The sequence below is a fragment of the Lonchura striata genome, chromosome 4 (assembly GCF_046129695.1).
Source record: "Lonchura striata isolate bLonStr1 chromosome 4, bLonStr1.mat, whole genome shotgun sequence".
NCBI classification, from domain to species: Eukaryota; Metazoa; Chordata; class Aves; order Passeriformes; family Estrildidae; genus Lonchura; species Lonchura striata.
In genome coordinates, this window is record NC_134606.1 from 66,496,203 (window position 1) to 66,522,682 (window position 26,480).

The 26,480-nt window shown below is 43.0% G+C and overlaps 1 protein-coding gene across 2 annotated transcripts; it reads left to right on the top strand.

The window, feature by feature from the left end:
- Nucleotides 1–1,374: 1,374 nt before the first annotated feature.
- LOC110468493 (glycerol-3-phosphate acyltransferase 3) lies at nt 1,375–23,225 on the top strand. 2 transcript variants are annotated; one of them, XM_021526467.2, is made up of 12 exons: nt 1,375–1,564; nt 10,431–10,497; nt 16,246–16,516; nt 16,984–17,058; nt 17,558–17,647; nt 17,840–17,933; nt 18,338–18,453; nt 19,554–19,609; nt 20,080–20,165; nt 20,585–20,713; nt 21,193–21,272; nt 22,078–23,225. In XM_021526467.2, the coding sequence occupies exons 1-12, from the start codon at nt 1,424–1,426 to the stop codon at nt 22,202–22,204; spliced, it is 1,332 nt and encodes a 443-aa protein (XP_021382142.1). In that variant the 5' UTR covers nt 1,375–1,423; the 3' UTR covers nt 22,205–23,225. The 2 variants fall into 2 exon arrangements, with proteins under 2 accessions (XP_021382142.1, XP_077639164.1); XM_077783038.1 differs by lacking the exon at nt 10,431–10,497 and having other exon boundaries at nt 1,483–1,564.
- Nucleotides 23,226–26,480: the final 3,255 nt, after the last annotated feature.

Genomic DNA, 26,480 nt, shown 5'->3' on the forward strand with positions numbered 1-26,480 from the left:
ACTGTAAACACTGCACTGTTTTCCTCAGGATCTAGACAGCATCTACTGTTGCTGCTTGGGCTACATCTGTCCTTTGGATGAAGCATTTTGTTCCTTAACGTCAGATGAAAACAAAATAACCAAGCCTTTGGCCTCTGCCATTTACACCCCAGATGAAAATTCACAAGCAAGTACTAAAAAACCTGTATCACTTTCTGCTTGGGAAGCAACAAAATACAAAATTAAAATATCTTAGCCATATCTGTGTTACAAATATCAGCCAGTCTGGAAAGCAATATTCTTTTGATTTGTTTCTGTTCTGGGCTCTGGGCACTTTTCATTTACTTGAATCTACACATCTTTGTAATATTTTAAAACCACTTGTAGCGCAGATAGTAAGAACTCTTTTTTACCCTGTGTATGGCACTTACAGGTTATGGCCTTGATCCTAACTGGGTCTTATGGGCATGATCGTAACTAAACACTTAGAAGAATAAAGACACTGAAGTGTTGTTTGGCAATATCAGATCCAGTTGGACAATTGTGGTTGTGTCTAGAGGCTTCATCAGGGATCGTCCTGCTTCTGCCTCAGAGCAGTTATTTAACCAGATGAGGCAAAGGGTAGGAGGAGAGACACCAGAGCCAAAAATAGGAGCCAGAAAGTAATGCCCTTGTCCACATGACTCCCAAGGAAATAGTTCTTTAGGCCTTGGACTCCAATCTAGGTTTTTCATTGGATCCTGAGCACTTGGCTCTCAGATACATTTCTGATCGTCCAAATGCGAAGAGGCACACCAGACATCCCATTTCTATGAAACAGTTGTGAAGGATTGCCACAGAAAATATGCTGACTGCCTTTTTCTCAGAAAATGATGTTATTTCCCTTTCCCCGGAATGCTTTTTCAAGGCTGCCATCCCTCTTCAGCCTTTTTCTCCTAACTCCGCTTTCTTGGTACGGATTGTGTCACGCCTGGTGCTGCAGGGCTGGCTGTGCACAGGCAGAGCCAGTTGTCACGAAGTCTCCTTGCTCTCGGAGAGGGCCTAATGCCGCTGCGGGAGCCGGACCCTCAGTGAATCCCTTCCCTGCTCAAACCGGGAGAAACACACAGCGCAGCCCTTGCTCCTTTTCCTTTCTTTAGCTATTCCTGCCCACTTTGACATTGGCAGAGCCAGGAGCTTTCCCCGGTTTTCCTTTTCACTCGCGCTGCGCGGGCTGCCCGCCGCCGGCCCCCGTTGCAGCCGTTCTCCCCACAGCGGGCGCCCCGCCCGCCGCCGCCACGCCCGGCTCCGGCCGCTCCCCGCCCGCCGGCTCCGCCCGAGCCACGGCAGCGCCCACACCGCTGCGGGCGGGCCGGGGCGGGCCGGGGCGGCCGAGGCGGGCGGGGGCGGGCCGGGGCGGCCGGGCCTTTAGGGCCGGCGCTGGCGCTGCGCGGCCCGGCGCGCCATGGAGGTGGCGTGGGCTCTGGGGCAGGCGGGCGCCGTGTGGCTGGCCGCGGTGCTCGGGCTCATCGTGGTGCCCTCGGCGCTGGGCATCTCGCTGGGCATTTCGGAGGCCTATATGTGGGTGCTGGTGAAGACGCTGGAGGTAGGCGGGAGCTGTGGAGGGGAAGGGGGGTGTTGCCGGCTGGTTTCCCCCGGGGCAGCGCCCGTGCGCTCCGTTCCCGTCGCGTCCTCCTGGGGGTCACGTCCTGCCTGGCAGCAGCTCTGCTCGGCTGCAGCTTCGGGCTTAAAGCCCTCGCGTAAAACGAGAGGTCTGCGTTAATTTTGCGGCTGTGTAGGCTCAGGAGCGCTGCCCCTGAACCCTGAGCGGAATAAACCTTGTCACCTAAGGCTGTACCATGGCCTGGGCGAGGCTGTCGCTGCTCGCTGGCAGCTGCGCTGCGCTTGGGCTAAATGGTAGCGGGTCGTGCTCTCGGAGGGTGTAAAGGTCTGCTGCCAGCAGTGCTGATGCTCAGAGGAGGCGACTCCCATCCAAGCTGAGCCATGTACAGCGCCGCAGTTGCCGGCTGCCTCTAAATTTTCAGGGACACCCAGTTTCTCGCGGAGGAACTGCTTTCTGCACGGGGCGTATTTAATATGTGTGCAAAAGCTCTCCTTCTCAAGCTCATGGTAGTGGTGAGCAGTGGTGTTTTTAAATTGTTGTTGGACATGATAAGATTTAAATCTTTAGCACGCTTTTTCCAAGGAGGAGGGGCACCCAAATCAAGGAAACAGCTGTAAGGAGGAAAAGTGAAATGACCCACAGCATTCAGTGGCCATGCAATATACATCACTATGTGACTATGGAAAGTAGATTTTGTCCAATTTCATCTTGTTCTTCGAGGTTTTCAGGCAAGGCTTGTACTTCAAAAAAAAATCCCACCTATTAAATCGGCATTTGTTAAATACATCTTAAGCAAAATGTTTCTAGGCTTTTGGGTGAGAATGAATCTGTTCTCCGTAATTTCTGGGACTGTGAATGGTATCAAGATAACTGTTGAGGAGAGAATATGCAGTTGTTAGTGGAAAAAAGGATTTGAATAGCAGGAACTGAGGTGGTAAAGATCACTCTGGCCTGAGGGAGCAATCCAGATGGCCCAGTGAGATAGTCTTGTTTGGATGACTTGCCTTCACCTGTGAATAACCACAATTTACATTCTTTATTCCTAGATCATTAATCATTATTTTTTAGTGTCATCAAATGTTGCAACAAGAGGTGAGCCAATATGTTTTGCGCAAAATTGTGGAGAAGTATCTGGCGGCGTATTGACGATGGTTAATTGTGAGAGCTCTCCTATTGCCTTAAGGGAGGAAATAATGCCAACTTTGTGGAGTTATCGTTACACTTGCGAGTTTTTATTACTTTTGCATTAAATGCTTTCTGGAGTTGCATGCTGCTCAATATATTAAAAATTAAATTAATACATAATTATATTTGACATAGATATGATATAAACCAATGTATATATAAAGAAAAGGCAATAAAAAATTGGAAAGTATTCTGAGAAGAGTCATCTAAATTAGACTGCTATGGGAGAGTGAGGAAGCTCAATCCGCCCAGGTATTCTGCTTATCTCAACTTGGCCTTGCTTGCCTGTGAATTCTTTGTCCTCAGAATACTTGTGCGGGGAGAATCCCTGAAAGGAAGTGGCTTGTTGTGGGATGTCTCCTCTTCATTTGCTCACAGGTGTGTCTTGGTTAGAAGCCCAACAGAGGATGATTGTCTACAGCCAGGTCCTGGCAGCACCTGCAAGAGCACCTGATGTGCAATATCTAAACTGTGGCTATTAATCAGTAATATTGGGAAAAGTACTCTATCCTTGCAGGTCAAACTTTCAAGAAGTCGGTTATTTAAATAATTTGGGAAGGTCTATTTCTTTTTATAAGGGATAGTTATTAATAACTATTGTGTTAACAGTGAAATGTGCTGCTAGCTGGGCTGCTGAAACTCCCTGGGATGTTGAATTGAGAGTGCATGTTTTTTCCTGAGAAGAGCTTTTTGGCTTTGAGGTTACAGGATGCTGAAGTCTCTGATGGCTGAGGCCTTTTTCAGCTGTGTTAACTTAATAGCTTCCTTAAGCTTTCTCTTCCGCTCCCTGCCATGGGGCTCCCCAGGCCTTTCCCCCTCTTTTCCAGGAGGGAGGGTGGGCTCTCACACCTGCAGAGTGTTCAGTCAGGATGTTGCTGCTTTTGTTGCCTCTTTAATGGGCCAAATTACAGGAACTGTCTGCAAAGTGGTGGCTGTTTGTGCATCCCAGGTGATACCCTGGCTTTGCCTGTTTTTATCCCCTGTGTAGTGGAAGGACACAGTGTCTGTGATTTATTTCTTACATGGCCTGTGTTGTCAGCTTACAACGTCTGCTTTATTCGAGTTAATCTATTTTGAGGGTCCAAGTCTGTCCATAGTTCAGGGACAGTTCTACAGTTTGCTGTGATACCTCTTCAGGTCATGTCATGCAAAACAAGACATCCAAGAATGAGTCTGTGGTGTTCAGTTGTGTAGGCTGTGGGATGGGGCAAGTTATGATGGGGGGCTTGTGCTTGAATTTTTTTCTTGCCAATTAAAAAAAACCACCTTTTTCTGCTTGTTTCAGGAGGGCAGAAGCTTGTTCTTGGTGCTACAAGTATGATCTGAGAAGAGGGAGAGGGAAGCTCCTTTTAGGAACAAGGTGTTTTTGTACTTTCACCATCTGGTTTTTCTGACAAGGGACAGCAGTTGCACAATAGATTTTTCTCTCTGCTCAGCTGCCTCAACAAGCATGCGCTGCTAAGACAACGCAGCATGTACAGATGAGGATGTTCTGCTGTTGGGTTGCATTTGACCCTTAAGTACTGCACTAGGGATTACCAGCTTTATATGGATATATTTTTTCCTGTGTGATTGTATTTTTTTTCCATGTGATAAGGGAAAATGTGTAGAAAATTGTGCTAAAGAAGTATCACAGACAACACTTGCTATTTGAAAGCCAGCTTCCCCCATCATGTGGGTATTCTTGAAAGTGCATGAACTTGCTTCTGAATTACCTTACCAAACTCGGCAAACTTTTAGGAGATTGCTCATTTTTGCCTGTGGCTTTCCTTCCAGTGTTAATAGATGGATTTCTGGCACCATGTTAGTATGTTTTTTTAAAATGTGGGAGTACTGCTGCAGAAACATCTTTAGTAGCTGTTTGCCCCTATGAGGAGCTAGTCTGGACTAGGCACTTGCTGTCCTGATGCTTGTCGAGTCTCTTGCCACAGAAATATTCCCTACTGCTGAAATGCTGGGGGCTGTCTCTTGCAGTCATCACAGTGTGCTGCATTGCTCCCTGTTTTTCAACATCAACAGATAGCTTCCAATTTTAAATTTAGTACATCTTTACCCCTTGGTCTTATTTTTGCTCTGTCTTAATCCATTGCCTCTTGTGAACTCTTACTATGATTTGGGGCTGTTGAGGCCCCTGCAAACATGCTATTGGAGCTGTCTTGCCAAGCACTGGAGAATCCAGTCTTTTCAGCAAGTCCTTTGTCTTTCATTGAGGGCCCATAGAGCAGTCACTGTCATGAAGGATCAGTTTCTCTATTTCCATCAGATTGTAGAAAATCTAGAGGACTGGTTTGGACTTTGTCTATATATTTGGCAGTAGCAGTGCACCCCCAAGTGATGATCTCTGCTTTATGGATTGCAGTTCACCTTGTTAAATACTTTGGGGTCTTTTTTCCAGTCTGCTGGGTTGTTTTTTTTTTTTTTTTTGGGGGGGTGTGCCTTGCTGCCTGAGACAGAGTTGTCAGCAGCACTTTGTACAGACTGCCCTGCTTGACCTTTCTAATGGGAAAATTTCATGTGTTTTTTTAAACTCTGGGGTGCATGATACTTGTGAAATATTAAGAAACAAGAAAGCCTGAGGGAAGTGAGGTGTTTAGGTCACGTTTGAGTCAGGAAACAAATAACCTATTAACTAACATCACATTATTGTCTGTTTCCTGACTAATGGTTTGTTGATGACTGCAAGCACTTTTAGTGCTCCTCTTCTCAATCTCTCTTGGCTTTTTGTGGGGGCTTGCAGTGAGCAGACAGAGTGCTTCTTGTGTGGCTGGTTTTGCTGGCTGTAATGCACAGCAGATGCTGCACTTGTAGGTGTTGTTCATGTCCTGTAACTGATCCATCAGAGGTTTAACAGCAGCCCCTTGTAACAGAAGCAATTTCTGATACGTTATTATGCTGCCTGTAGGGAAGGTATTTTTGCTGGGCAAGAGTGTAATATTACCCTGTAGCTGGAAGTTAAGCCAAATTTCCTTGTGTTGCAGATGACCTTGCAATATGAATGGCCTAGATATGAGGAAATAAGGGCCTCTCAGTGCCTCAGGTCAAACTAGAGATTGTGGCTGTGCAGGGCCGGTGGGATGGACTGGTACTCTTGTCCTAGGTATGCCAGGCTGCAGCTTCTTCCCGTGAGTCACTGTCAGGATTGTGTGTGGTGTTGGTCATGAGGGTGGAGAATGGAGAAGGAGATGACGTAAGCTGATAAATAGATGAATCATTGTGGGCTTTGACTGCTTGTGTAACTCACTGGCTTCGGCAGCAAGCTTTGCTGACTAATGCCATTGCACAGAGTCAGTGAAGGCCTCTGTGTAATTGGTATCCTTCAAGGACTGGTGGGCAGAGGAGAATCTGAGAGAGCTCTGAAAGCTGCCAGCTCAGATGGCATCGAGAAGCATGTCTTGGAGACATGCCCGCTGTGAACGATGAACCCTTGTTTACAGGGCTCACACTGACTTTTGGACTAGTATTTTAGCTAATTTTATGCAGAATCTTGAAGTAAATCCCTGGCCTGTGTTAATGTAGACCCCAGTCCTTTGAAGGCCTTTATGTATGTTTACCACAGATTTAAAAATCAAGAGTCGTTGTAGATCAGTAAGCTTGAGAGCGCTGGGGTTGCCCTCTGCTGTAATTGCATCAGTAATTAATGCACCATATTCCAGATCAACAGCTCTTGTCTGAAACTGCTCTCAATTTTACAGCATGTGAACACTGTTAATAATCAAATGCTGTTAAAAAAATAACAGCAGCTGTATTCAGAGCTTGCCTTGAAGTAAGAGTTTGTGAAGCTGCTGTAAAAGAAGCTGCTTGACATTCCTTTTGCTGATGCCATTCGTGTTATCCTGTAGAGCTAGACTCTCAATTGCTCATTGGATACCTGTCCACCAGGAAGGACTTGCTATGCAACTCCTCTGTGAGGAAGAATTTGGGAAGCTTCTTGGAGGCAGTGCCAGGGGTGTCCCATCAGAATAAGAAGTGCATGGGAGATGAGAGAGGATGTTTTGCCCTGACTTGGAAATGATTGCTGCTCTTGGTGGTGTTGGTGTACTTGCCTCACACAAAACAACCCAATAACTGGCATGCAGATTTTGCTGTGTTAAACAAAGTGGCATTGTGTGGGATGTGCTCTTCAATCTTTCTTCTGTTACTGATGTTTGGAGAGATTCTAAGGAGGAGTGCTCACCTAAACTAGCACATAAACTTTTGACTCTGATCCAGTGGTGCTTTTAAAAGAATACCACCAGTCGTCTTTCTCCATGTGATTTCAGATTTCAGTCATCTCTCCCTTCCAAAAAATCATTGTACATTGTTCAGTCAGAGGTGGCGTTAAGGTGGTAAATGAGGTGAAAGGCTGAGCCAAATTTCTTAGGGGAGCGGGGCAACACTCTGAGGTGTTCCTAATGATTTGTCTTTTGATCCCAGCAAAGAGTGTCTAGATGTGCTTTCATGAAATGACATGTCAGGCTTGGCTTTGGAGATAGTCAGACCTCAGAGGCAAAAATTGCACATTTAAAAGAGATATGAAAAGCCCTTCCGGACTCCAGATAAGACAGTTGCTAAATAGGCAACTATCTTCCTCTATTTGTGGCAGTTGCTTAGTGATGTGTAAATGAATTTGATCTTTTGGCCACTTTAGATTTTTTTTTTTAAGGTGCTGATAAATTAGAGGACTTTGAGGGGAAAGTTGATGTTTTCCTTGCCTAGTGATGTGTGGTATCTTCAGATTCTGCATTGTGTAATTATAGCATCCAAGCTACTTTCTTGTCAGCAGTTAGGATACTAAAGTTTGAAAATAAGGCTTGTGGTGATGCTTGTAGTTCTGGAATCATGCTGTTTTCTAACTTTACATTTTCAGTCCAGTGGGTAGCCCCACTGTAGAACTATTTTTAATTTGTTCAGGAGCCTGGTATTTTATACTTATTCCCCAAAGCTGCTTCAAAAATCCCTACTAAAAACACAGGTCTGACCAAGGCCCTTGGGACTGTCAGCTCAGCATCAGCTGGAAGAAGCCACTTAGATTTGTGCCGGTGTTATTGAGAGATCCAAAAGACTTGCCAGTCTGCTTTTTGCTCATTTCCTCAGTAGAAGAGAGGCTATGGCTTGTAATCGTTTAATGCAACACACTGTTTTGCCCTCTGTGGGATGGATCAGCTCACATTGTGATAGCTCTTTATAGCACAACCTTGTCCTTCAGCATAGGAACCAGCTGAAGCAGCGATGGATGGCACGTATTCCTGACTAGCAGGAAGGAAGGGGAATTACTCACATTACTGCGGGTGGTGTCTCTTTTGTCTCCCAGCCTGGATAGAAACAAGCTTTTCACTTGATCAAAGTTGAGATTCTGGCTTTGATGGTAGTGCTTTTAATTCGGGTGCCTGAGAATACATGAAAGAATTAGATGTTAAGTGAAAATTTCTCATTTCTTACTCCTTGGTTGCTGGAACATACAGAGTTTTTGGAAATATGATGGATTGAAGTAAGAAGAAAGCTGACAGAGAACTTAAAACTTGTTTGATGCGTCATCTGGTAGATGCAAGTCCTTAGGAATGCCCAAATGCTCCTAACCGAGAGGGAGAGCTGGTCTCATCATGGCCTATTTTATTAAGTGTGCTTAAATCCCCTAAGAGACCTGGCATGGAATGTAAAACTGCCTCAGCCACTGACTTGTGGAGCACAAGTCAGTTCTCCCCTGGAGTGCACTATGCAACCCTTGTATGTGATTCCATGCTCTTGTCAGGCTCATGCAGTGCTCCCATCTCCTGGGAAGGCACAGGCAGAGTGTAAAGAGAACTGTCCTCTGCAGACTTTCTCTTTGCCACTGTTCCCCCATCCCCCAGGTGAGCTGCTGCACCTTTCTGGAGTTAGATGGACCTGAGGAGCAAAGATCAGACCAGTTAAGAAGAAGGAATGTGCTTTTCTGAGTAAGGTTGATAAATGTATCTGAGCAGTAGAAACTGACTTGAGTTACAGGACCCTGCAATTTCTCTGCTTTGGGAAGATTGCACTGCCGCTTTGCATAGCAAAATGTCAAGATACCACAGTATAGGGGCGTGGTACAAGCTTTTGGGCATTACAAAGGCCTGTCTCAACAGCCTGTGTCCTTGTGATTTGTGCTGAGGCTCAGGCTTTGACATGGTCTAGAATGAACCCATAACTGCAGGATTTCTGTAGCAAGAGCTTTTTGAAGGGAGTGTTGCATTCTCTTTCTGAGCACCAAACAAAGTGTTCTTCCAGGTTTTGATTATCACTTTGAGAGGATTTGAAAGATGAAAACTTTTTTTTCTGCTGGTGTGTATGGCTGAGACCATTAGCCAAATATGCTCTTGTTCTTCTATGTGATAAGTGACTTAGCTGTTTGTGGAGATACTAATTTGTTGAATACAGTGGTTCAAGACTGGTCAGAAATGATTGCATAAATGTATTTGCTGGTCCTTCTGTACCCCCAAATCCATTCCATAGACAAAATGTAAAATGACAGTGCTCTGAATGGGTTATTGCTTGAACACTGTTTTGGTTTGGTATTTCTCAGAACTTTTATGGTCACAGTACTGCTAAGAATGTAGCCAGAAAATTACTGAAAGTACTTGAGTACTACAGAAAGAACTGAGTTAAAATTCACTCCTAGAAGAGCTATTGCCTTAGCAGCAGCAGAACTGAGAAGGAAGGGGCTCTCTGTAGCTCACCCTAAAGCTGGTGAATTGGCCTGTTTTCCTGCTGCTCAGAGTTTCAAAATGAGAGCTGAGAGAGTTGAGGTTGTTCAGCCTGGAGAAGAGAAGGCAACTGGAACACATTGCCTGGAGAAGCTGTGGACTCTCCAACCTCTTCAAGACCTGCCTGGATGTGGCTCTGAGTAACCTGATCTGGTAGGTGCTCCTGTCCATGGAAGGGAGTTGGAACTAGGTGATCTCTAAGATCTCTTCCAACTCAAAACAATTCTACGATTCTGTGAAGATGCCAAGAAACAAGCAATTGCAGAGTCAAGGGAAATTGCAGGTTTGTTCAGCTTGGAAAATTATCGAGTGCTATCCTTTTTGGATTGAATCTGAATTTAATTGAAATTTCTATGACTGAAAATGCTGGATTTGGTTTTTAGTGAAATCAGCTGTGTGCAGGCTTCAGTTTCACTTAACCCAGTTAGGATGTTTTTGGTTCTTTTTTCTTTTTTTGCTTCAGTATGATCAAACTACTCTGAAGGAGACAGTCTGGGTTGTAATATGTCTGTCAGCTTTGTGAACACGTGCTGTGTGTGTCCTGTGTCTAGCTCAGCTCCTGGGGCTTTCCATGCGGCCTGGACTTGGTGGCTGCTGTGGCAGTAGCAAGGCTGACAGAGGCCTTTCAGGTTCTTGGTGGCTGTGTACCTGAACTGGAACAGGTGTGGAGCACTGAGTTGGCTCTCTGAAGACTGAAAGCAGAGTTGAGAAGTACTGACTAGCACTCAGTGTTGTTTTGGTTTGGTTTTTTAAACTATTAATTACTCTGAGTTTCTTCGTAAGAACAGTGTATGGGTTTGGGTTTGTGGACAAATCTGAGGAGGATGAATGATGATTACCTGATGAAGATATTCTTTGAAAATCACAATGTGTCTTTGACTAATTGTTGGGTTTTTTGGGTGACTTTTTTCCTTAAGTGCATACTGCATTTGTGAAATTAATGTTTTCTTCCTGTTCAACAGTGGGCCACTATCCGGTTACAAAAAAGTGCCAAAAAGCCGCAGCCTCCACGGATTCCTACTGCCAATGGTGAGAGCTTGGGGTAAAGTCACATTGATGAGACTAATATTGTGGTGCTGGAGTACTGAGGCCTTGTCAAATGAAGCAGTTAGATGTGTGCATGAGAGAACCTGAGAAGAGGTGGGGTGTTACATGCTCACTGAAAGTCATGGTTTATCCTCAGGCAGCTGCTCACTGCCCCAGCGGGACTAGGGGGAGAATTGCAAGGGTAAAAGCCTGAAAACCCATGGGTTGAGATAAAGACAGTTTAACAGGGGAAGCAAAAGTCACACACACAAGCAAAGCAAAACAAGGAATGAATACCCTGCTTTCCCATGGGCAGGCCGGAGGGCAGTGGGTGACAGTGACTTGGAAAGACAAATACCATCACTCCAATGTCCTGCTTTCCCCCTTCTTCCTCCCACTTTACATCTTGCCATATAGTCTGGAAGGTCAGTTTGCGTCACCTGTCTGAGCTGTCTCCTCCCACTCTTCCCAAGCACCCCCAACATCCTCACCAGCCTGGTTGTATGAAAAACAGGAAAGCCCCTGGCTCTGTAAATCCTGCTCAGTAATAACAAAAACATCTCTATATTATCAACTGTGTGTTCAGCACAAATCCATAACACAGTCCCATACCAGCTACTCTGGATAAAATTCACTCTACCCCACTAAAAATCAGCATGCTTATATATCTAATTGTTTTGCAATGCTACTGTCTAGCAAACAGTTCCTGCAGTATAAAATGCTGCTTTTACTGGCTTATACTGAGTAATTGAAAAATCAGGGGATGAGGAAGTGAAGGGTATGAAACAACATGAAATTTAACAAAACAAAGCACAACTTAAGATGGAGATTGTTCTTAGTTGATGGAAATTTTTGTGTTTAAATATGAGGTTAATTTCATCTTGAAATTTGTCTTTACACTGATGCTTGCAGGATTGCTGGCCAGCTATCTCTAGTCCTAACAGCATTAGAGTGCATTTAAATATTTCCTGGAGAGATTTAAGTGTTTGTTGGACAACACCTTTCTTTCCCAAGCTGAATGCTTTTCCTGTGGTAGGGCTGCAAGTTGAAAATGTGTGATGGGCTTGGCTTTTTTCCAGTCTGTGGCTGTTGACCTTTTACTCTCTGGAGTTAGTATCAGTGTTTGCCAAACTTCTTACACTCACTGTCTTGTAGAAAGACAGCTGAAAAGTTGCTTCATCTTTCTTCCTTTAGCCTAGTTTTGAAATTAGTTCTTTAACTATATCTCAACCCATACTGTGTGTGAGTTGTGGTAGAGTGTAGTAGGTCAGAGTTGTCTTTATGACTTTGGAGCCATGAGAGAAGTGTGTTTGCCCAGGAAACAGGAGAAGGCTGAACAAAGCATTGCAGTCAGTGCTTGCTTTTTCTCCTGGTTCCTAAATGCTTCAGTTTTGTTATTCAATTGCTCTGTTTTGACAGCATTTGGCAGCAGTGTGAGCGTTTTCTGTGTGTTCCCTCCTTAGGCTGCACAACTGGAAGCAGGCCCAGCCTGCCAGTTAGCAGAGAAGTCAGCTGTTACCTGAGCCTGTGGATTAGCTCATGTGAACATGATCCAGTAGTGGGGACTGAATTGCTGAGCTGGGTATGTGTGTTTCAGCTCCAAAGGGATATCCTTATCAATACTGCAGACACTGGGATCGCTCTGTCTGCAGGCCAGGCATGGAATGCCTTCCATGGCAGCAGATGCAACTGTCAGCATCTGTGATAACAAAATGGAGGTACTGCACAGCACCTCTGAAAACAGGTTAAAACTTGTCTTGCTTAGTTGCTGACTTTCAAGTGGCTGAGAAAAAGTACATCTTATATATCACTCGCTTGTGTCCTGAAAGTTGTGGGGTTTTTTGGGGGGAAAGGCAAGGTTAGCGGTCCTTTCAGTTAATTGTCAATGGCATATTGTCTGCTTCCCAGGCTGTCAATGATGCAGGAAGATACCCTTTTTCTTCCTGTAAGGCTGATGGTGCCCCATCACATCATGGGTCAGTGAGAGGGAAGTGACCCTACTATGCCGCTTTAGCTGTGCAGTAGGAGCTGTCATCCTCCTAGACATCTGATCATTCTTACATGTAGTTATTTCTTCTCTAGTAACCAGACATCGAGAGAGAGAGAGGTCCTAGCTAGTAGATTGTTTTTTGAACTATCCTTAAAAAAAAGCTACAAGTAGCTATTTCTCCTACAGCTGTAGGGTATGTAGTGTTAATATGTGCTGCGTTCAGAACCTGCACGAAGCTGAGTGTAGTTTGCTGTCTGGGTGGCCATTAGGGATAGTAGAAATGGCCTGAGGTAATTCATATAGATGATTGTGTGCAGGCTACATTTAAGCAGTCTTATGGATGGGGATACACAAGCCCTTTTTAATGTCTTTCATATATCTGAAATAAAAAGTTAAAATCTTTCCCCACTGGCAGTGGCTCTTTCTGCTGGAAGCTGGAATCTTAACTGTTCCTTACTTGAGAAAGTATGGGGAGATATGCGGTGCCAAGCTGTGCTCCATATCTTGCTCTTGGGAATTTTTAAAGCATAGGAGTAACTGATTTGTGATTAGGAGTTCCTGACTGTGGAAGAAAGTACTTGAGGACCAGGGCAATTTTAAGTTTAACAGTGATTAATATATAAGTTGGTGTCTGCTGAGGTGACAGAATATGATCAGACAGAGAGGCCGAATTGCATTACACAATATTTACTGAGGGAGGAGAAACTCCTGTTGATAATGAATTACAAAGCAGTTGATTATATCAGGGTAAAGGTAAATGTTTGTGTGTGTGTATGCACCTATGTGTAAGTGCTGAAAGGATGCATGTATCATCTCTTATGATTTTCCTGACCACTCAGCCAGTACCAGGAGGTGAGTTAGCCTAGGAGGGAGCACTGTAGATGTATGTACAAAGTCAAGTTTTCCTGTTCCCTGATAGAGCAAAAATGGTCTTCCCCAAACACTTCAAAGTTGTGTCCCGCAGTAAAAAAACCAAAAAACATACAAAACCAACCAAACAAAAAAACCAACCCCAAAACCAAGTGAGCGTGATTAAAGAGACACCACCTTTCTCTGCAGCAACAAATCCAGTGTGCTTTACATCTCTTGGCAGAAAGGGCTGCCAGTGCCCCTGTGTTGGTGGTGTGGTAAGAAATAGTTTCAAGAGAAAAGTTGGCTGATGTAGTTACTTGAGGAATTATGTGGTGCTGTCACTTCAAGATTCTTCTCTGCTGGAGGGCAGTGTGTGCTGGACCCAGTGGTAGCTCTTGGCTGAGTAGGTGCTTGGAGGGTAGGTGTCTATCTCACTGCAGCTGAATAACCAGTTCTCAGCTCTTTGTGTGGGTGCTGGCTGTGTTGTCTTCAAGGTGGTAGGTTTAAAAAAGACAAAAATGCTATTAAGAGATTTGAAAATTGCATTCAATAAAAGAAAAGCTTATGCAAATAATGTTAGTAGTATATAGTTACTACATAAGTAGATACTACTGAGGAGCTAATTACTCAATTCTGCTAAGATCTACTTGCTTTGTAAGTAGATGGTGTTAAATTTGAGCCTAGTGTAATTAGTTGACTGGAGTAAGTGAGAATGAAGGCTTGGGGCTAGCACTGCAATACTGAGGAAAACAGCGACTGTGGCTTGTTTTTTGTTGAGAGTAATGTTTGCTGTACTCCTGCGTAGTACTGTCTTTGGCAAGCTCAGTTCTGTCCATGGCCCAGGGATTAAAGGCCATTAAATGTGACTTGTGATTACAAGAAGGCTAAGTACATCACTGGAGCAGCATGTGTGTAATTCTGTTTGTAATACCTTCACGTGCTGCAGAGATCTTGCGTCGGAGTAGCTGTCCCAAGGCTGCAGGACAGCTGGTGCATGGGGGTGTCGTGTGACAGCAGCAGCACAGGCTGATGAGGCTAGGCATTCCAGCCCTGCTATCTCAGTTTTCCTGCAGTGTGATAAAATTCTCAGCTGGCTTCAGCTGAGAAGCTGCAGCTAGATGGGCCTACTGCTTGAGTGGTGCTGAAGAAGGGGGAAGGATAAGGGCTGTATAAGGAAGGAAATATTCCCAGCTCTGGGAACTGGAGAACAGGGGGTGGTACTTGTGTGATGGGTGCCAGAGCGTTCCCCTGGTTTCTTGCCTACAATCCATTTCCAGCAGCAGGGAGCAGACAGGTCGCACTGACTCACCTACAGTCCTAGATATTTCACAGTTTGGAGATTTTCTGAGTGCGAGAAAAATTGAATCAAAAACTAGAGCTCTGATTTGAGTTTAACATATGCATAAGTGTAGTTCCATTTTGGTAAATGAGGTCATGCATGCTTGTATAATTTAGATCCTGAAGAGCATGTGGCTTTTTGGATGTGCCATATTAATGGTTTATATTTGTAGGCTTGTCATGGGATGATGCAGTGAGGTGGCCCGCTGGTACAATTGGAAGTTGTGGCCAGGTTCCAAGCTGAAGGTGCTGATAGGTTTTGTTGCAGTGTTCTTTTTTAGTGTTTACCTCAGTGGTTTGTGGTACTTGTATCTTGGAGCTTCCCATGTTATCCCATATGTGCCATATTAGTATGTGTGATAAGATTTTTCCATATTACTTGTAATTTAAATTTCACAATTATTGGCACAGGAAACATATTGAGAGATTTTCTGCTGACAAGATTTAATTGGGAGGAAGATTTTCTACAAAAACACATCCTATGATATGGAAAGTTCCTAGTAGCTTGACAAAATTGGATGCTGTGTCCTTTCCCATTTTTTAATCTCAGCATGAAAACACAGAGATTATGCAATTGATCAGAGGGTGTCTGACAGAGTAGCAACCTGAACTTGGACCTCTGTAATAATCCAAGTTGAATGTCTCAGGGGATGGTTGTTCTGCTTAACCGTTACTCTAGATTTCCTCAGGCATCAGTTTCTGGAGCCAGACTTGCTTACTAGCAAGCAACTACTTGATTTTTGTTTAGCTTACACAATTTGTTCTTGCCTTTGAAAGCTCTGATGAGAAATTTGTGGTTATCAGACCATAAGCTTACAGGTTGGAGGAAGGGAAATACTTCTTGTTTGCACTGCAGTTCTGAACTCTCCAGGTTTCTCTCCAGGCATTATGTGGCCAGAGTTCAGCTGAAACGGTTGTTGGTGCTGAACTAAATCAAGGCTCCTCTAGGCACAACTTTCTTTGATACGGTGTTTTGAAGGTTTTGTTGTTGTTGTTGTTTGTTTAATTTTGAGTAAAATAAAAAATAGTGTGGTCTGCCTGTACTTATAGAAAATATTTGTGCTGTGATGGCAGGGAGGTGTGTTGGATTCAGAGCTGCACAATGTTATGGTCTGGGGCTTTGGCAGTATTGTGGGTGTGGGATATCAGAATGTCAGATGAGATGGGAATAGGGAAGCCTCCATCAAGGAGATTGAATGCCCTTAAATACACAGAGCATGGGAGGGAATGGAAAGGCCGAGGTCTCACCTGTTTCTTCTGAAAGCATAAGAGTCCTGGATAAAGTTTGATTTGAGAACATGCCAGATGGGTTTGCCTTCTTGCTTCATGTTCAGTAGGTAACAATTTCGTATAGTTGCTGCTCAAGGTGGTGTGAGGAAGAGGAGCTGGAAGTGGCCTCCTGCAGGGTATGCTGTGTTCAACTGCACAGCTTCTCTTCCCATCCTAGGAGGGGCTCTGAGAGTAAATTTGTCTTCTTGAGTAATACAGTAGAGTGACTAGTGGTCTGGAGGGTGATTGTTAGTTACATCACATAATTATTTTCTCAGGTGATTACCCTTTTCCTTCCCAAGGTATCATTGAAAGAGATGAAACGCCTATGGAGAAAGAAATTGCACTTCTGCATGGAGCAGACTTCGAATTCTCCCACATTTTTTACTTCTGCAGAAAGGGGTTTGAGGCTATTGTGGAAGATGAAGTCACTCAGCGATTTTCCTCAGAAGAGCTGCTCTCCTGGAATCTGCTCACAAGAACTAATGTCAACTTCCATTACATCAGCCTGAAGCTGACTGTTGTGTGGGTCATTGGGGTGGTAGTGCGGTACTGCTTCCTGCTGCCCCTACGGTAAGCTATGGTGCTGAGGGGTTTTGTCAGCCTGGGAACAGGTACATTTCTTGGTAAATGTCATCTCAGCTTTCTTTAACACAAAAGCAGCATTGGCAGATACAAAACATTAACTTGCTTAAAGGCTCCTTTTATGTTAAGAAGCGCTTTTTTGGTTTGGAGAGTAGAATAGAGCTGGTGGTCATCATTTCCATGAATGCTTCCCCTAAGTCGATGTGTATTAGTAAAATAAATGTTAGCTCTAAAGCTCCCTGACACTGTGTGCATGGGAATATCTGGGTCTGCTCCCTTTGCTACACCATGACTTTAAGCAACAGGTTAGGGAATTGCTGAGTTAGAGAACTGCATATGTAAAGTATCTGAGGAATAGTTGAATTTCTGCAATCCCTTTCCATTTTAAAGGGGGGAAGGTGTTATTACAATGAGCAAAGCTACTTACGTAGGTTTAATGTCTGTTTTGTCTGCAGCTTTAGCCTCGCAGCCATCGGTATTACATCAATGATTGTGGGAACAACTTTAGTGGGACAGCTGCCAAATTGCAGGTAGGTACTCTGTGTGAGGGATGAACTCACCAAATTGCATCAGTGCAAACAGCTGAAGATTAGGAATGGACAGATTTTTACCTATAACAGACTACCAATAGTCCATTCCACCCACAAATTTGTGTATCTTGTTTTAGTGGCATTTTGAATTTGGGCTGAGGTTGGGTTCTTGTCAGTCTTGGCACTGAGGTTGATGATTTCTGATGGGTTCCTGCTGCTGCCATGAGATATGCAAATGGGGCATTGTAGGGCAGGTAGTAGTGTTCGGATGAAAAACACCCAGCAAAGAGAGGACAGCCATGCCTAGCTAAGTGGTGCCAAGGGCATGATGTATCTTGGCAGAGTTGCTGTAGCAAGTGAGTGGTAGAGCTGGGAACATCCTTCTGTGCTCCAGAATACCAAGGAGATTTCAGCCCTGAGTTGTGTTGAGTAGGCTGGAGAATATTGCATGTGCATCTAGCTGCTTTCCAGGATGCTTCAGATGTCCCATTTCTTTCAGTGTGAAAAACTACCTGAGTGAAGTGGTTCACCTCACGTGCTCCCGCATCCTTGTCAGAGCTCTGTCTGGTACTATCCATTACCATAACAAGTGAGTGAGCAAAAGTGTGTATATGCTTATATGTGTGTGACATCCCATTGGAAATGGGGCTGCTCTCTCCTGAGCTGCAAGTTGATGTCACACTCTAAAGGCTGACTCACCTGACAGTTCCATGGAACTATTTGGTGTGTGATGTGGTGCTTAATGCACTAGCAGTCTAACAAAAAAAATATGTGATTGCAGGGAAAACAGACCTCAGAAAGGAGGAATTTGTGTTGCCAACCATACATCACCAATAGATGCGATCATTTTGACAAATGATGGATGCTATGCAATGGTATGAGGAGATCTAAGATAACCACAGCAGAGGGACCAGGAGAGGGAAAGATTGTGGGGTACTGCTTGTGGACTTCAGTATTTAACTTTCATAGCAGAGATGTTTGCTTGAGCACTGGTCACTGGGGAAAAGTATAAATTGTGTTGAAAATGGTCCATATTATGTGCTGGAGAAGTTGTCCTTGGACTGGCAATGCCAATCTGTTGAAGTACCTGAGCTAGTACCATGTGAGTGTCTCAATTCTTTCAAGTGAATGCATTTTAATAGTTCTGTGGTTACTGCTCAATCCTGGCTTGCAGCCTCCCAGTGCTTTTGGGTTTGTTGGATGTTTTTGGAGGGGTGGAGAGGAGGAAGTCCTGCCTTTCAGGTGTCTCGGATAGTGATGTGCCTTACTGGACTTGTAGGTGGGCCAGGTTCACGGTGGGCTGATGGGCATTATCCAGCGTGCCACGGTCAAGGCGTGTCCCCACGTCTGGTTCGAGCGCTCCGAGATCAAGGACCGCCATCTAGTGACAAAAAGGTGAGGTGTGTGCTGGGTTGCCTCCCCGGAGAGGCATCGGGCAGTCAAAGACCTGGATTTGGGAATGAGTTACAGTGGTGGTGTGCAGCACACTGCATCGCTCAGAATGACCGAGTGTGCTTGTTTGTGTGGGCTTTGGTGCAGTACACTGAGGTCAAAATGTCAGGTTCCCAGGTCACCAGGGAAGGCTTGAAACATTTATGCAGCGTGTCATGGTTTAGACCAAAGGTTCTGGGAAGCTTTAGATTGCAGACTGTCACAAAATATCTCAGTTGGGAAGCCATCGGCATAATAACTAATGTCTGATGAATTCAGGTGTGTATTTTGAAACCATGTGAAGATACTTAAATTCTGGTACTTTCTGTTGAAGAGAAATACTGATGATAAAATTGGCTTTCTGTGACAAAAGCTCAGTATCACTGGAAATTGTGAGCCACTAGAAATAAAAAGCTTTCTTTGTTTGGGTAGAAGGCAAATGTCTTGTTATAAGACATTTTGAAGAATATAAGCTGTATACAAAAGTGTTTTTCTGCAGAATGTCACCAAAAGCATACCTGTGAATACTGTAGTACAGGGATAAAAATTCTTCTAAATTGTAGAGAACTTTTTAGGTTAATTTTGACAGGTTAACTTCTTCACTGACTTATTGGCCTCTGCACAGCAGGACAGCTTTGCCAAGTTGTCCAAGTGTTATTCTAGTAATGTGAGCTGTAGGCATTTAGAAATCTGTTTTTTAAGAAATATGCAGTTAAGTAGCAGAGGCTGGATGGACCACTGCGTCAATACATTTTTTTCTTAAGTAGGCAATTTCTTGAAGGTTGAGTGGATCAGAGTTAGACTGGCTTAATGGCATATAATTGTTGGCTTCTCTGACAGTCATTAGTAAAATAATGCAGGGGAAAGAAAACAGGATCTTACCTCAATGTAATGCTTCAGGGATGGCTGGCACAAAGCTTCAGTTTCTGTAGGAAAAAAAATAGCAAGTACAAATTAGTGTCTAGTAAAAGGCTTTGATTTTATACATATGTAATACATAAAGCATATGCCTGGGGAAAGAACCTGTTTTTTAAGCTTTTTAAGCTTTTCTTCTGCTTCCACAGGCTCAGAGAACATGTGGCAGATAAAAGCAAGCTTCCAATCTTAATTTTTCCAGAAGGTAAGAAGCTGAACTACTTTTCTCCATTCAGTTTAGATGTCATCCCTGTTCTCTTTTCATGGCTTCTGCTGCTCAAATCTATCTTCACCTCTGGCTTCACTTTGCTAGGGCATTCCTGGTTTTCATCTTTAATATAAGATGCATATACATGGAGACAACACAATACTGTCCTTGAACATTGCTTCTCCTGGCAGAAGCTGCAGGAAGAAGAGGGGGAAGATTGTTTATTTTGCCCTGAGATTACGAATTTGCTGTCCTACAGATGTAACCCCTCAGCATTGTGCTTTTTGTCTTGCATACCTTCTGGCTTCATTCAGAGTCAGTCATGAGACAAAGGCTAAAAGTAAGCAGGGGTGAGATGCTTGACTTAATGAGCAGCAAATGCAGGCCCTTTATGGGTAAGACCTGTCTGTGGATGTTGTGTTGTACTGAAATGGCTGTGTGAAGCAATGGCTTTGTCTTCTGGACAGGCACCTGCATAAACAATACATCTGTGATGATGTTCAAGAAGGGGAGCTTTGAAATAGGAGGGACAATCTATCCTGTTGCAATCAAAGTAAGTGGAAATAGCTGGCTGCTGAATTTCAGAGTTTGGGACGGGTTTTTGTCAGAGGGTCAGGAAGCTGTCTCAACACAGCTGCTATTAAAAGCACAGTAGATCTGGCAATTGGGTAGATGCTGTGGATGGCTCCTGGAGAGTAAGTGGCTGAAATTAAAGTGAAGTCCTTTGGCCTATAGAGCCTGGCTGGTGGGCCAGATGGGGTCAGCTTCTTCCTCCAGAAAGCTGGAAGGAAGAGAAAACGAGCTAGTCCTTCCCAGTGCTGAAGGGAAGCATCCTGCTCAGAGCAGACTTAATTCTTTTGGCTGTTCAGGCAAATGGGTGACATCTGCTGCTGGTTCTGCCATGTAATCCCAGGTCTGAGAGGCTGTGATGATCTGGGGAAAGGCTTAATCGGTTTTTGTGATCCTTTGCAGTATGATCCTCAGTTTGGAGATGCCTTCTGGAACAGCAGCAAATACAATATCGTGAGCTACCTGCTGCGAATAATGACCAGCTGGGCCATCGTTTGCAATGTGTGGTACTTGCCACCAATGGTTAGAAAGGTAATCCAGCATCTGGTTGCCTGACTGCTATTTAAAAACCTGACTGTGTCTGCAAGGGCACTTTTACTCGTTTTTTTTTTTTTTTTCCCCAAAACTTCTGGCCACATCATGTCTCCAAATCGGTTTTATACTGGATTTTTGTCAGTGCTGACTGATGTATGATTGGACTCTGCTTTTCCTGATGCAGCTTGGTTCCATCAGCAGTGCATCAAATATACAAAAGATAGCAGTTAATGCAGTTCTGTTCAGAGTAGCAACAATGGTAATGTTCCATCTTGTTGAAGCAAAATTTTCTCGTAATTTCAACACTAAGGGGAAAATGAGTTATCACATGGGAACATCAGATTATGATGTTGGCATGATAAGGAATGGGTTGTTTGGAAGTGAACTAATTTGATGAGGCAACAGATAAAAAAATGTTATGAAAGTCTACTTCCATTGACTTCTCTCTGATTATGTTGAATTTATGGCTCTTGAAGGAAGATGAAGATGCTGTTCAATTTGCCAACAGAGTGAGGTCAGCCATTGCTCACCAAGGAGGACTGACTGAACTCCCATGGTGAGTGATGCCCTCCTTGTTAGAATTCATGGACTATTTGTGATTAATTTGACTGATAGGTGCTTCCCTCCTTAGCTTTGTGACAAATAACATTCAACATCACTTTATTCCACTCAGGGAAAACAATGAAGTAACTCCACATGCACATATGTGAAAGTAAAAGATGTATGAAATCTTTGGAGCATGTAGCATGCAGTGAGTCTTACATAAAGGCTTGATGTTTTTGAAGTAGGTCTATTCATAGTTGTTTCTCATGTTGAGATTAAGTAGCAAAAGTGAAATTTCTTGGCAAATCTGATGAACAACAAAAAATAGGTCTTGAGGCTTTCTGCTCTTTCTCATGTCCTGCCTCAGTAAGTAGCAGGATAATGCCTAGATTTCATATGACAAAAACTTGAGAGCAAAATTCAGATGATGAGAATGAGCAAATGGATTCAACTGTGAGACCCAGCTTTGAATAATATAAGGCAAGACACAGCTGTAGTGTTGCAGAAAATTGACTGCCTCTACAGTCTGGGGAAGTAGCATCCCAGATTGCCGAAGATTTCTATTGTAGGTACAGCATGTTACCAACATGAATAGACTACTTTAATGAGCTAAATTCAAAATTTGAACTGCATTAGCATTGTGCTTAAGGTATGTTTAATAAACATGCTTGAAATTGAATGTTAGAGAAGTTCTGAAGAAAAGCCTTTAATAATAATAATTTAGATTATCTACCTTAATCAACTGTAGAGTTTTAATGTAGTGCATAGTTTGATAACAATAACAACCCTGATGGTTTGCTGTTCCCTCTTTGTTCCAGGGATGGAGGACTGAAACGAGCAAAAGTCAAAGATACCTTCAAAGAAGAACAGCAGAAAAACTACAGCAAAATGCTAGTGAGAAATGGATCAGTAGGAAGCTTGTCTGCAGAAACTGAGTCAGACTGAATGGTAGTTCTTGAAAAGTAACTTTGCACTACCAGCCTTAGCAGGAATGTGTTTTTTTTAATTAAAAAAAAAACTGTCAAAAAATAGAGCAAGACAACAACAAAATCCTTCATTGTGTGTATTCATATTCTCTGTGTGGCTGGTGCAGAGCCTGCCAAGGGCAGTGTCTCTCTGGTCTTCCCTATTCATTCTTCCACTATCCTGCCCCTCTCCATCTTCATGTGATGATGCACTGTAGCTCCTGGTATTCCCAAGTTGAATGCCTGCAGAGTTAGAAGATGAAAAAACACCCCAGCATTTCTGAATTTGTAAGGATGAAGGGAAGTACACTGAATAGATGTTGTCAGGACACTGCTTGTGAAGATGCAAGATACCTCTTGTTCATGGTACTTTAAAGGTTTAAAAAAATTGTCTTTTTATTTTCCTGTTGCTCACAGATCTTTTTGTTGTAGATGACTTAAATCACTTGCTTTAGGATGTTGTCAGAACTGTGAGATTTACTCTTTTTGTTAGCTTGCACCTGGATGTGCAAGGAGGGAGTGGAAGCAAGGGTTGCAGACACCCTACTGGATGGGAAAGGAGCTGCCCTGCCAAAAGCACAGACCATGGAACATGAAGAATTTGGTGGCCTTATAACATGGTATTGCCTTTATTGAGAACTGCTGCCTGAGGGAAGATAAGGGGCAAGTGCTCAATCTCCCTGTCCATTGCTGTTGTTGAAATTGTTTTCTTGAGCTCTGGAGCTGTAAAGGTAAGGTACAGTAAGGGTTGGATAATGTAGGCTATGACAGATTAATCTTATTGTCACAAGTTCCCATCTGCAAAAATTGTTGTTAATGGCTTGACATTCTCAAGAGAGCCACTCCAGAAACGCATCTTGTGTTTCCTGGGCTAGCAATAGCTATTACATCTATAAACATAGGATTAGTAAGTTAGCTTTGATATGAGACATGGCATGTCCAAATCTGCAATATATTGTTGCCTGAATGTAATGAGAAATAAATTCTATATTTCTAATGGGTCTTGTGTGGCATTACTACTGTCCTCTAAATCTATATAATGAAAAAAGTTATGCTTCCTGAGAACTTAACATTGGAATCATGGAAACTTCAATCAGTGACATAAAGGACCAGCTGTATTTGAATTCTGCAGATTTCTAACCTGACTTTCTTTCCTTTTTTACCCTGTCCTTGGACTCTAAGGCACATAGGATGGCTTGGTGTTTATCCTTGTTAAAGTAGCAGTAACTTATCATGCAGGCTCATCTTGAAATTACAGCATGAAGTAATATCAGGGAGACTCAATTAATGAATTTGTAATTAACTGGGAAAGAACTGAGCTAAATTTTTAGCTGAGTTAATTTCTTAGTCTTTTCCTTTTAGCAAAGAAGTTAAATTCAATACTGAAAAACATTACTGTCCTATAAGGCAAAACTTAATCTGATAGAGCATAGTCTCCTAGAAGAATTCCTGTTTCCCATTATGCACTTATACAAACAAATATATACAGAAGTGTTTTCAGGTTTAGCATGAGAAGCCTTCAAGAAGGAAATTGTTTCTGTTAAAAAGAGCTAGAGTGGTAAGACAAGTGAGACACAGCAAAGGCTTTTTGCTTAAGATGAACAGAGTTCAGCTGTGGTCTGAGTTGTTATTTCTGTTAAGATTAACTGGTCATGCAAGCTTTGGGCTAATGAAAGTGTTTGTCATAATTTGTGGATATTAGCTGTGAGGCTGAGCTCTCCTGGATTGCACTCACAATAAGAAGCTTTGTAAGGACAGCTCTTTTAAAAGCATGCCTGCCTGCTTTCTATGCCTACACACCTAAAATACAGTTTAGGTAACACATTTAAAAATCTACTCTGTATGAATATTTGGATATATGTTTTTTGAATATTTCTTATAAGGTATAGATTATGATGTATTTCTCTGTAGATGGAACAAGAACTGTTCTGGTTGAAGGTTTAAATACATGATTCCTAAGAGAAACCTTCACAGCCAGTTTATAGGCCCTCTGCTTTCTTCCTGCTTTTCGAGTTGATCATCAGTAACTGAACTGCAGTATTTTTTTGGATGCTCTGTTTGGGTGCATGTGTTTACATCAACAGGATTGTGAGCTTTGGCAAAAGTGCCCAAGGCTGCAATTTGCTTCTTGCTCAGGGCAAAATTGAATTTTAAGGCAAAAAGCCCTGCTAAGTTAAAGGATAATGACAAGGTTATCCAATGACACTGTAATGAAATGTCTGACAAGCCAAAGGGAGTTCTATGACTTAATTACAAATAGTCTCCTCTGAACTAATTTATAACAAAATCTGCCTTATTCTGGGGAGAATTTATCAAGAAATGTGTAGATTTAGCTTTGTGAATGGCATGGGTCATGATAAGGCATCATGCAGTCATTTCTTAACTGAGAATATGTAGGTGAATAAGCTGAGATTTCTTGAACCTGCAGCATCTTGTAGATCTTTACTAAGCAGAAAGTCCTGTGTGTTCCTTGACTCTTGGTGGTATATCCCCAGTCTTTTCATTTTGCTCTGAAAATGTATTCAGAGAGGCCATGTGAGCAGTGGTGATAACCAATAGGTGGTTCTGGACTGCGTCCCAGATTTGTTGCAGACATGAGATCCACATTCTTTGGTTTAGTTTTTAATTTGGAGAAGTATTTTTATGGGGCAGCAGAAATTACTAATAGCAGAGGGCCAGTGCATAGAAGGTGTGACTTGACTCAATGCCAGTTAGGCCTCTCTACTGCATTTGGAAACCTTTTTGTACATTTTTTCCTTTTCCACTGACAATGTGGGAAATTCTGCAGCTGTATTGGATTGAATGAGTAGCTCAAGAAATCAATGGCAGAACTAGAAGTTTTAGTTTCTGGTGCTGGGCGCAAAAAGCATTGATTCTTATTTTAGGACCCAAGTGCATATTTTTGTTTAGATTTAGAGAAAGACCTTTAAGTTTAGAAAAGGGTTGGCCCCTTTCAAGCTCTGATAAAACTGATGATACAGTGTTTGGACAGGTAGGTGGTTTTAAAGGTGGTGATGGAATCCAATTCAAATATTAATAATAATTTTTCTGTTGCTGAAATCTGTTATTTCTACCTTGAGCACAGTGGGCATAGCCAAGGGTTCCCTTTGTATCCTGTTAAGCCGCTCTTCCTCTAATACATTAAATGTATGCAAGCTGTCATTATGGACAGCTCCTAATTGACATGAAGGAGGCTAATGAAGAAAAACTCAATTATTGAGAGTCTTTGGAAACTTGTTTTAAAAATCTCAGTGTGATTCTGGAAGTTCCTGGCCCAATCCTGAATTTTAAGGTAATTTAAAATGGTCTTGTCCCCTCTATTACTGAACAGATTGATAAAAAGGTTTCTAGTTCAGATTTAGGTCTTCCCCCAATATTTATCTGAGAAGACTTCAAGTATCAGATTAGCAAATGTGATGTATTCCTGCTCTTCCTTATTCTAACAAGTGCTTCTCAAGAATTGGGCAGTCCTCATATTATCAAATTCTTGCTTGAGGAATGAGAATGATGTGAGACAATACTGAGATATTTAAGGAGACAATACTGAGATATTTAAGGAAAGGGCCAAAGAAAACCCCAAAGATACGCAACAAAGGTGGAAGCTGACCTTGGCTGTGAAGCCTTCTCCAGGGTATCAATACTAATGCTCTGGAAGGAAGTTCCTAGTTCTGATTTTTTTTTTTTTTTTTTTTTTTTTTGTGGATGGTAGACATAAGGTAGCTGTTGGATAAACAAAAATATTTCTCTTAAGGAAGCCTAATTTTATATGTAATTGTGCCTCAATTTAGACTGCAAGCTCTGAAGCCGTGGTACAATACAGAAAATTTGGGTTGGAAGGGACTTTTAAAGGCCGTCCTGTCCAATCCCCTTGCAGTGAGCATTTTCAACAGGGCTTGGAGCCCTGTCCAGCCTGACCTTAAATGTTTCCAGGGATGGGGGCTCTACCACCTCTCTGAGAAACCTGTGTTAGCATTTCACTAGCCTTGTCTCTAGTCTAATTCTGCCTTTTAGTTTAAAACGTTACCCCTTGTCATATACCCTACTATAAAGTCTGTCCCATCTTTGATGTAAGCCTCCTACAAATACGGAAAGGCCACCATAAAGTCTCCCTGGGCCCACTTCTTGAGGTTGTTCAGCTATCCTGTCCTCCAGGTGTGTTAACAGCATCACTTAGCTTGATGTCATCTGCAAATGTGCTGAGGGGGCAGTGGATCCCAGTATGTCGTGGATGAAGTTAACACTGGTCCCAATGCATC

Bases quoted from the DNA above. Each gene is read 5' to 3' on its own strand.
- LOC110468493 (XM_021526467.2), top strand. From the start codon at position 1,424: ATGGAGGTGGCGTGGGCTCTGGGGCAGGCGGGCGCCGTGTGGCTGGCC. The intron at 17,648-17,839 runs GTGAGTGAGCAA...ATGTGATTGCAG, and splicing joins ACTATCCATTACCATAACAA to GGAAAACAGACCTCAGAAAG. The intron at 18,454-19,553 runs GTGAGGTGTGTG...CTGCTTCCACAG, and splicing joins CGCCATCTAGTGACAAAAAG to GCTCAGAGAACATGTGGCAG.